Raw genomic sequence first — 15,006 nt, 5'->3', positions numbered from 1 at the left:
TATACAATTTAATAAAAGACCGAAAAAATCCTAATGACATCTTCATAGAAGTTTGTCCCATGGAACATAATTTTTTGCTGAATCGAGATGACATGTCACGTATATCACAATAAATATATATAAAAAATAATATTTTCTACTAAAGTTAACATCAACATATTTTTTAATATGTAAGTATGTTTTTTTTTGAATTTTCTTGGAATATAACATTTTTGAATTTAAAATCTACATAACATCTCCAATTAAATTTTTTTACAATACATATTTGAATTTTTTATGTAAATGTATTTGCTTACGAATAAAGTTTCTTCATTAAATTTTAAAATTCTAAATTTTTTTGTCAAGAAACAAAAAATACATGAAAAATAAAATTTATTTTATGACAAAAAATAATTTTTTTTATAATGACTATGACAAAGAATAATTATAATAATATTGTTAGAAGATTACCCAAATTTGCCTAAAAAGTATGAGAAATTTAATATACTAACAACCAAATTTTTTTTTTCATTGAAAAACATAAATCCTCTTTTTTTTTTTTAATAGAAAATATTATAATTTTATACTAATAATATATGTAATTGCATCTTTATTTAAAATTTATATTTATATGTACTTATATACTAATAAGTTATAAGTGCACTGTACAAGTTTCTATCCTAATCAATAATAAAGATATTTAGGTGATCAGCATTGGCAATCTGATCGGCTTCTTCAATAGCTCACTTTGATTTCAATTTAAAAACTGGGCTCATTTTGATTTCAATATAAAAATTAGGCTCATTTTGATTTCAATATGAAATTTGAATTTGAGGTAATTATTAAATATTGTCAAATCTAGAAAAAAAATTTAGATTTTAATACATACATAATAATATCAAGATTATTCAAATTATAACATTATAATTATAATATCTTTGTAAATTTTGGAGAAAATTTAGTATATAAATAAGTAATAACTAATTTGTGTGGTAGAAGTACATATTGTTTTTGTGATTATGTAAGTGCCAATATTATAATCCTTATTCCTAAGCTGTACAACATAAAATAAGATCATCCAATGGAACATTTAATTTGATATTAATCATTTTAGATTTTATTATTTTAGTATAAAAGGAGTACAAGAACAAAGTGTTTTCTTTGCATAAACCAATTATTAGGACACAAAAATATAAGAAATCTTTAGCCCCTTTTAATTTAAAGTCCTCTATATATTTTCATAAAAAAGTTATATAAAGTTATTATATGATAAATATTTATTATTAAAAGTCAAATCAGAAATAACTTCTTTATGTGTAAGTTCAACTTTTTTAATAAAACAATTTTTTTATTTTTCCAATAAGCTTGCTTCTTTTTTTTTTTTTTTTTAAATTTTTATAATTAACGGTTTTGTTTTTTGTGCATTCAGCTCTCAACATGTCCAAGATAGTTAATGGTAGTGGGATGAATGCTTTGATTGTAGATGATAATGCTTTGATAGGAAATGTTGCACAAAAGTTGCTTGATAGCTATGGATTTGCTACAAAAATTGTGGAAAATGGACAACAAGCTGTGGATATTTTCAATGCTGGGAACTCTTTTGATGTTGTCTTCATGGATATGGAAATGCCAATTATGGATGGGATTAAGGTATTTCTTTTCTACTCTTTTCGTTTCGTATGACTCGTGACTTTTTGAAAGTGATTAAATTAAAATAATAAGATCAATATCATCATCATTAACATCACCATCCTCAGTATATCTCGCCCATAGGAGAACTATGGCCATAGTTTGAGGAATGAAGACAACAACTTATACCCATAAAAAAGAATGTGGCCAAAAAGTCTCTTAGTTTGAGAAAAATCAATATCATTTATATAACGTTTTATTGTTAGGTGTAAATTTATTATCATATTAGAAGTTTTATAATATATGCAATTAAATACATTTCTATATCTATAAATAGAAAATATAACATTTTAAATGGGCAAAGAAAGTAGATTAATTATTTTAATCAACTTTCTATTTAAAGATTAATCATAGTATTCTTTGTACCACCGTGTCCACCGAACAAGGAGGTAGAGTTCATTAATGATGATGTTGATGAGTCTAATAGGAGTAAATGATTTAGAGTATGTTTAATTTTTTGAGTTTGACACACTTTAAAATTGATGAAAAGAGTTTTTTGAGATAATTATAAATGTGTCAAATTTAAAGAAACAATAAAATAAATATATATAAATAATTGCATACAAAGAAAGAGGGATGAATGCTTAGAAAATAGAAATAAAGTGAAGGTAAAACATTAATGTAGAATATCCAAATAATGAAAAATGTAAACATCGATTTAGAATAGAGAGAATAGGAGTATACTATTTATTTTTTTTTAATCTTTTCGTTTAATTTACACACATTTTTAGAAAAATTTTGAGTTTAATATCTTCATTTTCTAATAAATACGTGGAACTGAAAATATGTCAAAATAATCGGGTCGGGTTAGGACTTTAGTTGGGTTTAATCCAGCTTTTTCAGTATTTTCAGGTTGGGCCAGGTCAAAAATTTTGGGTTATAGTTTACTAAATTCCTATTCGTGTTCGAGTTGGATCAAATTTTAACACATATAGTAAAATTGCATAATAAGTTTTAATACTCTATTTATTTTCGGAGTATATTTTTATTTCAGAAATTCAAAATCCTAAAAAAAATAATAAATCAAAGTAAAATTAACTAATACTTGTATTTTGTTTATCCATTTTATTAAAAAAGGCAACTAAAGAACTTCGAGCAATGGGTGTCAAAAGCTTAATTTTTGGTGTGACAACATCTGAATCAAAGTCTGATATTAAGGCATTCAAAGAAGCTGGTTTAGATGAATATTTTGAGAAGCCATTGAATTTTGTCAAGATTGATAGTGTACTCAGGCGACTTAAGAATTACAATCAAAATATGTAATATATTTTTTATTACTGGTAAGCCGAGAGAAGAGAAAACATAGGTGAGAATTGAAGTCAGTGTCTTATCTAGAAAAAGGTATTATGTACTTTAATTAAGATAAGATTCAATTCTCTTGTGTAATACTGAGTACACTCAATCATGTATGTAAAATTATAATGATATAGATGAATATTTTATTTAATTTACAAATTATTTGTTAAATATTTTACAAGCTTATAACATTAAATCCAAAAGATTCTATTTTATGCTTGCCTTTGAAATTGTCACTTTTTGTTCATTGTATTTCTTCAAAGGTATAAAAGACACACCCATATGGTAAACATGGGCAAAAACCCATATCAAATGTGTGAACTATTGTATTTATAATTTGGAATATCTTTTTAATTTATATTTTACTAGTTAAGGCTAATTAAATATCGCAAAATAAAATAATTCATTGATCAAAATAATAGAAATAAAATTTAAACTGTGTGGTTAAAATGTTTATATAAGCTAATATTTAAATTTTTTAATAATTCTTTTCAAACTAACATACTTTTTGTCTTAAATTATAAAATTTTCCTATCATTTAAAAATAAAGACCCAAAAATTCAATTTGATTTAAAAAAATTATTTTGCCGGTGTATTATTTTCCCCAATTGTGAAATTCTAATTTCGCCCTTCATGAAAAACTCTTGGATCCATAATATGGTTATCTCTATAACTTAAATTAAATCTCTTAAAATTTTAAAATTATTATTATCACAAAACTTTACTTGAGACCGTCTTTATAAAAGACGCTCTTAAATGGGCCGACCTATTATTAATAAAAAACAACTACCAAAAAAACGCGCGTTGTATAATCCTATTTGAAGTTGGTGTTTTGATCTATTGAAGTTGGTATTATAATGTATTAGAGTTGGTATTATAACCTATTAAAGTTAGTATCTCCAAATAGGTTATAATACCAACTTTAATAGGTTATAACACTAACTCCAAATATAAATTTTAATAGGTTATAACACCAACTCCAAATAGGGTCAAATGCGCGTGTCAGTTTTTAGATTTTTCTCTTTTTTTTAATTGTTGGGCCTGAGCCTGTAGAGCCGTCTCTTATAAAGACGGTCTCTCATAAGAGACGTTGTATTATTATATAATTATAATTATTGACCAAGTTTTCGTGATTATAACAATGTTGTCCATTGATTTGCTATGAATTATCTAATGATTCTATTCAATTTGTAATTCGAAAATTCGAATATCAAATACGATTTCGGATATCAAAATATCCGATATTTTTTAATAGTTGGATATTCGATATCCACATATTATATGTACATTCTAATTTCAAATATTCATAAGAATAAAAATTATTTAAAAAAAACATTTTGACTAAATTCGAATGTAGTGTATTGGAAATTTTCCAAAAATTTTTAGATGTCGAATCAGATATTAAATATTCGATCTAACTATATATTTTGATTCGGTTATGCTCACCCATACCTATAATAACTAACTTATCAATAAACAAAAAAATAATTAATATAGTCAAATAAATCAGTGAACAACCAACAATATCGAGCCAAATTCTAAACGGCCCAAGGCCCAAGATCAAGAGACTAGAAGGTTTAACGTCATCCGCAATTTAAATTTGAAAGAGACGAATCAGAGTTGGAGAATAATCAAGCCACGCAAACACTAACACCAAAAAACCTTTCTTTTGCCGTTTCTCATACAAACTAACCCCTCCATTTTCGTTCTGTACAAATCAAATCCACTATTGTTTTCCCACACCCAAAGCCCTAATTTTTCCTTTTCTTTTCCCCAATTGCATGCTTTAAATCCACCCTAAAACATGACTCCACCGGCGATTTCAGTAGATTCCAATTTCAATTTCAATCCCCAAAGTGAAAAAAATTGTCCTTCGATTAGTTCTACTGATGATTGTAGCTTTAGTACTGGTTGTTCTACTTCATTCTCATCTTCGATGGGCCGGGGTTCTTCGACCCGAACTAAGCCCAGGCTTGTTAAGCAGAGGAAGAGCTCCAAATCATTTTCGTCGGCTACCGCTTTTGGGGCTAATCCATTTCAATCTGTAAGTTCCCAGAACTGTTCTAACGGTAATACTAATCGATATGAAAATCTGGGTTTTGTATTTGGAGCTCCTAATTCGAATAATAATAATATTAAAAATAATAGTGATTCTAAAGTTGATGATAGTGGTGATGATAGTTGTAATGTAGCTGCCACTCTTTTTGGGTTCAGAGCTAATGGAAAAAATATCGATTCAATAAATAATTTGCAACGTGAAGATTTTAGCTTTAGTAGTGAAAATGTAATGAAGACACAAACTAATAAGAAAAGTAGTATTGATGGTTTTAGTGATTTGAAATATGGTGTAAATGGGGCGGATTTTAAGCTTGTTGATGAGCTGGAGAAGTTGAATATTCGAAATACCGAAACTATTGGAAGGAATTCTGGTGAACATAACGGTGATGGATTGAGTAACGGGGATGAATTGAAAGGTGGGGAGAGGTTATTCGTGTTCAAAACTGGTGGAAAGTCGGTGCGATCAGTAATTGATGAGAATGTTACCAATTTGAATGGTAATGTGGATGGTGTTAGTGATGATGTTTTTGTGTTTGGAGGTGGTGGGAAATTTTCGAATGCAGGTGAATCTTGTTGTCCGGCTGAAAATGGCGGAGCAAGAGTAAAAGAAGATGTGCTTTTTCCTTCTTTCTCTTTTTCAACCTTTAAGGCTGAAGTAGGTAATTCGAAACCTCATGGATGCTCGTCTTCAACCGAGAGGAAGGTAGATTGTAGTGCTTCATGTTTGCCCAATGAGCTTGAGTTGCCTTTTTCAGAGTTTAAATTACCTCAATTTGATGCACCTATATCCTTCTCAGCAAATTTGACTGCCGGGTTAGGTAGAAAATCAGAGTTCGATTCAAGGTGTCGAGGTAGGAAAGACAAACATGTAAAGAAAGCAAAGGGTAAGTCGAAACCTTCAAAACTCACTAAGCTGCAATCTGTACAAACCCCTATATCTGCTGAAGGTGTTACTCAAGGCCAAGATGCGCCTGAATGTTATTCGCCCATGGATTTTTCTCCATATGAGGACACTGCTTCAAGTACTAATGTGCCTCTTAGTGGCCATCATGAAACCGATCAAATTAAGGAAACAAATGGTATTTCATCTGCTGTGCCAATAGAAACACAACTGAATGATTTTGGTGCTGGCATTAGCTCAAAAATGAATAGTCATGGTGGCGATGCAGCACAGTTTGCTTTCTGTTCCGTTAAGGAAAGTAGAGATGAAGAGAAGTTAAAGTTCACTTCACCAACTGCTTCTCTGAATCATGTTTCATCTCAGAAGCGCTTACAGAGGAGAAAATATCGTATGAAACCTGCTTCTATATCTAGTGGTGCATCTAAGGTCCGGGGTTCTTCCTTGGATGGTACTTCTCATATCAATCAAAAGCATGGAACTGTAGCAGGTGACGAGCTGGGGTATGAAGCTTACAGTGCTGCAGAAAAAGCTTGTGAGAAGTGGCGAAGGAGGTATATGTATTGTATATACAAGGGTTGCTTATTTGATGCATTTTCTTTTGGGCACGCCCTTCTACTTTTTTGTTTTATGTAATTTCTGTTTTAATTCATTTGAAATAATTAGTTAATGCTTTTAGGGGAAATGAAGCCTATGAAAAGGGGGAGCTCTCCAAAGCAGAAGACTTCTACACATGGGGGGTGAATTGCGTTTCTCTAGGGAATGGATCAGCTGTTGCCTTTAGCCCCCTTGTTCGTTGTTACAGTAACCGTGCTGCAACACGGATGGCTCTTGGTCGAGTGCGTGAAGCAATAAGAGATTGCCTTATGGCAGTTGAGCTTGATCCCTCTTTCTTTAGGGCACAGATAAGAGCGGCAAAGTAAGTCAATCTGTTTGAAACTTGTCTTTAAATAGCTCTATTCCTTCTCCCTTTTTGAAATGGTGCTTGTGCTTTAGTGTATTATAGTTGTGATATCGAATTTCCATTTAACAGAATTCTCCTTACTAAGATTCTACAACAGGCATGAATTGGGCATAAACTTATGGTGCTTAGTATGCATAGCCTATGCTATATGTTTAAGTTTTGCTGTTGTTTGATTTTGCTTTTCTTTTTTGGTGGGGTGTTAGTTGTCATCTTCAGCTTGGAGAGGTGGAGGATGCCATTCAATGCTTTGAGAAGTGTATGGGCTCTGGTAATGTTTGCCTTGATAGACAACTCATCATTTCAGCCTCTGATGGGATCCAAAAGGCTCAGGTAAAAGATTGCTTTGTCTTTCTTAAGTTCCCTTTTTGTTTGCTTCATCACTTATGTGAGGGGCAAAAGGCACATGGCCAGATTGATTTTTCTTAGCTTCTTTCTATTTTTCCTTTTCTTTTCATCATTTTAGTCTAACAATTGTATTTGGTTCCTTAGTACTAATCTTCAGCTTACTTTGGAGGTTTTTGATACAATGTAACTCAAATAAGAAAGTTTAAAAGAAAGTTTCGATGTGAAAAGGTGGTGTTTATTTATGCTATGTGCCATTAACAAACCTGGACGAAGTTGTGTTATACTGTTATCACTTTCACCTTTGCTTTGGTTTTTATCTTCATATATAACGGTAATATTATTTGGTTTCCTGTTTTCAAAACTACACAAACCTAATCTAACCACAGGGTGCACTTTATTTAAAATAACATAAAATATTTGACAGTGTTTTTGAAATTGTGAAATGTTTTTAACCCACAAACCAAAAGTGCCCCAAACAGAACCTAAAAGTGTCCACTATGCTTAGGTTTGTTTAAGTTTCAGTACTATTGCAGTTTATTGGTTTCAATAAAGCAACAAACCATATTTTTCTGTTTGAATGGTGTTTTACTATCAACGGTCAAACTACACCAAACTAGACCGTGGGCACTGAACACCTCTAGTAGGCACTGAAATAATTCAAAACCCTGTTGAAAATATTGCTGTACTGATATCAATGTTTTTTTTTTGGAAAATGGAATCTCATCCAAAACAAAAAAAATTACAAACTGTACAAGAAAATGACAACCGACACCTCCTAGTTTGTATCAATATGAAAGTGAAACCCACCTTCTAGGAAAGGTTGCAACACTCCACCCTTTATGTGCAATGTTTTCGAAATAATAAAAGTTACTCATCGTATTTATTTTCTTGTGCCTTCTCTTGTATCCCGTAATTCGAACAACAGTGTCATTTTGTTGCAATATTTATACTTCTTTTTGATTGGCAGAAAGTGATGGAGTGCACCAGTCGTTGTGCTGAAGTTTTGAAACAAAGGACATCTGAAGCTGCTGTTGATGCCTTAAAGTGTATTGATGAAGCAATGTCGATAAGTATATATTCTGAGAAACTACTTGAACTGAGAGCTCAGGCACTTTGCATGGTATGTGATGTAATTTTACATTATTTTTCTGTTCACGTGAACTAAATAGATCTCTAGCCAATTTTGTTTCATAGCTCATGCTGATGCTATATTGTGTTTTGGTGTTCAGCTAGCTAGGCATGAAGAAGCAATAGCATTGTGCCAGAAGACACTTGATTTTGCTGAAAAGAACTTTATGGCTGTAACGCCTGAAAACTATGAGGTTGATGAATCTTCTACGGATGTACGAATGTGGAGATACTGTACGTTATCAAAGTGCCACTTTCATCTTGGAAATCTTGAGGCAGCTTGTGATCTTCTAGAGAAGCAAGAGTAGGTCTAATCTAAAATGTTTGCTCCTTGTAGATCTTCGTGAATCCTATAGCTAACAATTCTTTTGACGCTTCATAGTCATTTTGGTTCTTATTTGCCTGCCCTTGCCCTTCTCTCCTTTAGCAGTATTTGTTGAATCCCTCTAATGTACTTCTTTTGGCTAGGCTCCGGAACAAAACACAGGAATCATCTGACCCGTTAGCTGTTACTATACATGAGCTGCTAAAGCAGAAGGTATGGTTATAATCTTTTATGTTCATGATATAATAGGCAACGGTCTAAGTTTCAGGTCCATTGACACAATAGAATCTTGAATGTGTTTTGAGTTAGTGTTCAATGAAGAAAATACATTTTTATGTGTATTGTTTTTTTTTTTCTGATGAGGTTATCAGAGGGTTCTTTTAGGAGTTGTCTATATTCTACATGTATGTTGGTGCTTTGTTTTCTCCTGATGTGCTTACAAGGGGACCCTTTTGAGTTTGCGTCAAGTAGAATAAAGACATAATCTGAAAATGTATAATTTTACGATTGCTCTATGTTTAGTTGAGAATTCTAATTAGAGTGAAATTCTATACCTTTATCTGTTACTGTTGAAGGGAAAACATATTTTTAATTGCTTTTGCTTCTCTTTTAGCCTTTGCTGAGTTGATCTTTTATTTTTTTTTGGACAATGAAAGAAATTCATTAATTCCAAACCAAACCAAATCCAACCCAACCAGCTTGACCCATTAAAATTTGGTGAATTTGAGTTTTACATCAATTTTTTCAGTTGTAACCTACTATTGTTTTGTCAAATATTTATTATTTGAGTTTAATATTGCATAATTATGACTTGAAAATAATAAGAGCTTATAACTTTGAATTTGTTGTTTTAGTTGGTCCACCATTTTCTCTTACTCAAAATAATAAGAGCATCTTAGTTGGTCCATCCTTTTTTCTGACTCAAAATAATAAGAGCTTGTAACTAGCCCTTTTATATCAAGTTTCAGTTGGAGTTTGTTTGTGGATGAAATTATAATATAATTCTTTAAGGTGGTTTTGGAATGGACTTATAAATTTTCAATTTGATATGTTTGTGTAATGTAAAATTTGTCTTGTGGATTAGTTATGCATGATCCAGCATTGTGGTTGCGTACTTGCGTGTGTAACCTCCTCCCCTCCCCCCGCCAAACCCCCCCCCCCCCCCCCCAAAAGTAGAGAACGTAGTTTTGCAAATCTTTACTGCTCCTCTTCTGTGGCACTACCCATCCTTGATGCAATACTCCTTTGTCCCCAGGATTGCATAGGATAGTATTTCTTATAAAGGGAAAAACCATATGTGTGGGGAAAGGCAAGTGGGAGGAGAAAAAAAGAAAGATTGATGGGTCCGTGGGGTCAATTTCCAAATATATAACATGGTAAACTCAAAAGAACTACCAAAAATTTGTACATGGGTCAAACACGTGGGTGGAGGGAGTATCTATCTGGCAGTTTTCAAATTTTATCTTGAATTGCATGTTTAATTTGATCTTTATGTTTCCTTTCTTTGTGGCCGCATTTTCTTCCTATACTGTTTTCTCTGCAAATCCAATTCCCCTTTGTGCTTTTCCACTGGTCCATACTTGACTATTATGTTTCTTGGTTGCAGAGTGCTGGTAATGCTGCATTTCGCTCTGGAAAACATGTGGAGGCAGTTGAGCATTATACTGCTGCTATATATGGTAGTATGGAATCTCGCCCATTCGCAGCTATCTGTGTTTGCAATCGTGCGGCTGCTCACCAAGCTATGGGCCAAGTCACTGATGCGATCTCAGATTGCAGCTTGGCAATTGCCCTCGATGAAACTTATGCCAAGGTCCAGTTAGCTTCTCTGTTCTTTGATTTATGGTTGTCCTAGTTACGATTGTGCTGGCCAAAAGAGACATTGACTTAGGATCTTATGACTACTTCCTTTCTTCCTGACCCTTTAATACACTTTTAAACCTGAATGTGCGGCTCTCAAGGATACTTGAGGAGTGCACAAGAGTTGGTAGCAAGCCAAATTTAGTGATAAGATTGATTGCATTGCATTGTGATAATTATGCATTAAAGCCTGATTCTTGAATTGCATACACTGTTGATGCATATCCTGTTGTTAAGTTTATTTCTTTCCGTGCTCCTAAAAGCTGGTTGTCAGAACTTTGTTAATGTCCAATATGCAGTTTGACTGTTGATACATATTAATGCTCTTCTTTGATTAAAGTTTTCTGTGCAACTTATCATTGATTTTTTTTCTTATTTGCTGCCCCACAGGCAGTTTCTAGAAGAGCAACTTTGCATGAGATGATTAGAGACTACAAACAAGCTGCCTCTGACCTCCAGAGACTGTTATCTCTTCTTCAGAAACAATCTAAGGAAAAATCTAAACAATCTGGATCTGGAAGTGGGAAGGAGATTAGGCAAGTACAGCAGCGGCTGTCTATGATGGACGAAGAAGCTAAAAAGGAGATTCCATTGGATTTTTACCTCATTTTGTAAGCCTGATTTCAAACTTTACTTCTTTGCGTGATTGGGGTTGATTGGATTGGGGTCGACTATCCAAGAGACTGTTATGGGGCATATGACTTCTGTTTAAATTTTTTTCATTTCTTTCATCCTTTCATGATAAACAATCTTTTCACCTTCTGGGCTGCTGCGGGACTTTTTTCCTTATATCATACTCTTCTCGAGACCCAAAATTATACCCAGACTGTTATGAGAAATTGCAGATTTTATCTTTCAGTATGCATTTTCTTGTGAATGGTCTCTGTAGTAACTTGAATTTGGCAATTCCACGTTGGTGCACTTTATCCATTGAATATGTACTGATGAACTCTACTCATAACTAATCTTTTAGAGTAGTCATTCAGAATAATATTGATTTGTTCAGTGCATCATCTATTCATCTTGATACATGCTTGTTGATTTGCTCGTGGGAAAATTGTTTTTAAGTTGGATCTATTTGTTCAATATTTAAGAATTTCCAGTGTCTTAGAATGCATTCAATATCTCAAAAGATGAATATCATTAAAAGTCTTGCGAAGTATCTGAAATCTTATAATACGGTGTCTTATATGTCAAATCTCATTGCAGGGGAACTAAAAAATCCGATATAGTACCTGAAATTAAGAAGGCTTACAGGAAGGCAGCACTTAAACATCACCCTGACAAGGTACTGCAATTTGTGTTTTTCTGATTCTATTGTTGTGAGGCTTGAAATTTATATATAAGAGGTCAAAATTTTTATTTCGAGAAATCTATACTTTTAAGCAGTTAGTCCTGGCATTAATGCCGTTACTCATGTGTGACAAATGAAAATGTTAGTATTTTATAGCTGCTAACCTATGTGAATGTAGGCTGCTCAGTCCCTAGTAAAGAGTGGAGAAAATGGTGAAGAAGGGCGTCACTGGAAGGATATTGCGGATTTAGTGTACAAGGATGCAGATAGGCTGTTTAAAATGATTGGTGAGGCCTATGCCGTGCTTTCAGATCCTACCAAGGTACTTACTAGCTTTAACTTGCTACATCCACTTCTAGATCTGGCAATCTGCCCTTGCATGTGTGGATCTGTTCTGTTATATTTTCATAGGGTGTTGCGTCTTGGGTTAGCTTGCCACATTGGAATCCTCTTATAAGAACTGGAAATGTGAAGTTTCCTTTCTCGCTTAAGATATCCGACATCAACTGTGAGAAATGGTCTGCTAACCTAAACCCGTGACTTCATCTTACAAAGGTTTATGGAAATGAATCAATTAGTGGTGATAACGCTTCTTGTTTAATGCATGTGTGTAGCTCGTTCTAAATGATGGTTCGGCTCGTGTCATTTTCGTTTTATTTGATTTTGGGTTGGATCATTTTTGGGTCAATTCGTTTTAAAATTGATTGAGTTTGAGCCGACCAGGTTTTGGGTTTTGTGTAAAGTTTGACAGATCTACATGTATTTATGCAAGTCTTGTGCTCCTTGTTTTGATATGAGATTACGTTATTGTAATAGCTTCATTTAGGAATTTATAAGCTCTGAGCTATTTGTGCTAGGATGAAAAATCCACAGCGTTTTTTTTCTTAATTTTTTTATCCTTGGATTATTATCCTTCTCTAAGTTAGCATATACATTCCCTTCACTTTCTCGGGCTTCTCTTACACCCTTCATTTTTCCCTTTCCAGCGTGAAGAGTATGATTATGAAGAGGATATGAGGAAGGCACTCAAGGAGTGTAGTAATATTCGAACCAATTCCAGGAGATATTCTGAACACCGTGATCAAGGTTATTATCCATTCGAAAGGAGCAGCAACAGGCGTTCATGGCAAGATAGTTTCAGAACTTATGGTCACTCACACAGAAGATAACCGTGATAACCCATTATACACTATGCTTCTTATTGTGTTCCGACTATCAACTGGAGTCTCCTGGTCACCGGGATTAAGGGTAAATGACAAGCAACATGCCACCTTTGCGCCCTTGAACCTCACACCCACACTTATGGTCTGTTTGTGGAACCAGAAGACAGCACAATCGGGTGTGCAAAGACGAATCGAATGGTCGACTATAAGCGTTCACACCGTCTCGGCTGAAGAATGTTATGTATCTTTTTGTTCTGTGAGATGTAATTGGAAAGAGCAAAGGATTTGTGACCCTGCTCTGCCATTTTTTGCTGGAGTTTAGAGTTAGTTTGTAAACTACTACTTTTACAGTATACAACAGCCAACGGGGGATTCATTTATTCCATGCCCACCGTTTCGCCTTCGTAATTATACTCGAGACGAGTACCACCATTCATAATACGAATACTTATACTTCTAAAATATACTACGCTTTGTTTTTTATTAGTTGCAACATTTTTCTCGTCATATTTGTTAATGCGTAACTTACTTGTGCAAAGTCTATTTTAAATTTAAAATGTCTAAATTTTTTTTCTTCATCCTCTTGGATAAGATATTTCGGTTACATAAGCTTCTTCACCATTCTCCGGCATGCTCATTTCCCTTGGCCATTTAGCTATATAGCCTTATACATGCCGTTAAATATTCATTTAAAATGAGGGGTTGAGGTTTAAACTTCGATCCTCTTATTGTGTTGGCTTCTGATACAATGTTAATGAATCAATTCAATCAAAAGCTTAAGCTAATAGTTAAAGTGCTAAATTTGATGTTTTGGGCAATATTAATGAATACATATTAATGAGCCAATTTGTAAATTACACTTTAATATAAGAGTACAAGTTAGGTTAATGGTAACTTTTCCTTTTATTATTATGATATGAGTTTAACAATATTCTCTTTTCTTGTTGCTTGTAGAAGATTATCATGACTTTAGAATTAAAAAAATATGAGTGGTGGTAGCCACATTGGATAAACGAAAGATATATATTGACATTCAATAAAACATTGAGCATTTATAGCCTCAAACAATTGCGTGACACCTTTTATGAATCTTCAAAAATAGTGGAAATATTTAATTTGCGTAATATTAATATTTAACATATAGAATCTCTTTTTCCATTATAACATTATCTCTACTTATTTTTAAGGGAGTTGCGTTGTTGATCATTGTTCTGTTTTTTAAATTTGCTATTTAAAAAGTTCGCAAATAAATTAAGAAAAGGTAAAAAGCGAGTATTTTCGGAAATACGTTAATAGATAAAGTCATGTTTAATGAAGGAGAGATAAATTGTATTTATAGGTGAAGTCATATTTAAAATATAAAGTAACAAACTATATTAGACAGACGTAGCAAAATTAGGGGTAGGAAGTACTATATTCCATTCATTTAGCGTTAATTCTATTTTGATTCTTGTTCATTTTGCATTATAACAATTCTTTAATTTCTTTTAATTTCATACATATATTTTAGCTTTCTTTTGATTTCATCCATACAGTTTACTCTCTATTTATTTAATAGTAAATATTTAACTTTTTTTTTTTAAATTACCAATTTTAATAGTATGGCGTTAGCATTTGCAGATGCTTACAACTTTTTATCCTGATGAAGACAGAGAGAATAATCCTTTGTTATGGGGATGAATTAAAAACTCCAAAATGAATGAATTATTGGAAGCCATCCGTCCTTTTGGGCTTTGGGTATACATTCCTGTTGACCAATGGCATTGGCAATCCACTCCAAAATCTATGCAATTACGCAAATACACACCTCTTTTACGAGCAAAAAGTGTAAAGAAAAGGTGATAGAGAGAATCCTAATATTTTTGAAACGTCCTTGTACACATAAGCTAGTAAATACTAAATTATTTAAAATTAAAGAATATTTCTTTGCAATATTTTTTCAAGTCTGGCACATGAATTTTACGTCGTTTTTATTTTTTTGTCATGACCATTATTTCAATTTTTCTT

General features: G+C 32.7%; 2 protein-coding genes across 2 annotated transcripts in view; both read left to right on the top strand.

Moving 5' to 3' along the window:
* The window catches only part of LOC130810925 (two-component response regulator 24-like), a 3,147-nt gene extending 193 nt beyond the window's left edge, over positions 1-2,954 (top strand). Inside the window, exons 2-3 of the mRNA XM_057677046.1 lie at positions 1,409-1,629; positions 2,746-2,954. Coding sequence (XP_057533029.1) covers positions 1,409-1,629; positions 2,746-2,931 — 407 coding nt within the window. The 3' untranslated portion in view covers positions 2,932-2,954. The remainder of the gene's footprint in view (positions 1-1,408; positions 1,630-2,745) is intronic.
* Positions 2,955-4,585: 1,631 nt separating this feature from the next.
* LOC130813528 (uncharacterized) lies at positions 4,586-13,684 on the top strand. The gene is made up of 11 exons (XM_057679368.1): positions 4,586-6,474; positions 6,600-6,839; positions 7,088-7,214; positions 8,197-8,349; positions 8,459-8,661; positions 8,826-8,895; positions 10,289-10,495; positions 10,933-11,153; positions 11,752-11,830; positions 12,015-12,158; positions 12,823-13,684. Exons 1-11 carry the CDS (start codon positions 4,769-4,771, stop codon positions 13,003-13,005), a joined length of 3,333 nt encoding a protein of 1,110 aa, XP_057535351.1. The 5' UTR covers positions 4,586-4,768; the 3' UTR covers positions 13,006-13,684.
* Positions 13,685-15,006: the final 1,322 nt, after the last annotated feature.

Source organism: Amaranthus tricolor, chromosome 1, assembly GCF_026212465.1.
Source record: "Amaranthus tricolor cultivar Red isolate AtriRed21 chromosome 1, ASM2621246v1, whole genome shotgun sequence".
NCBI lineage: Eukaryota > Viridiplantae > Streptophyta > Magnoliopsida > Caryophyllales > Amaranthaceae > Amaranthus > Amaranthus tricolor.
This window is presented reverse-complemented; position numbering and strand designations above follow the sequence as displayed.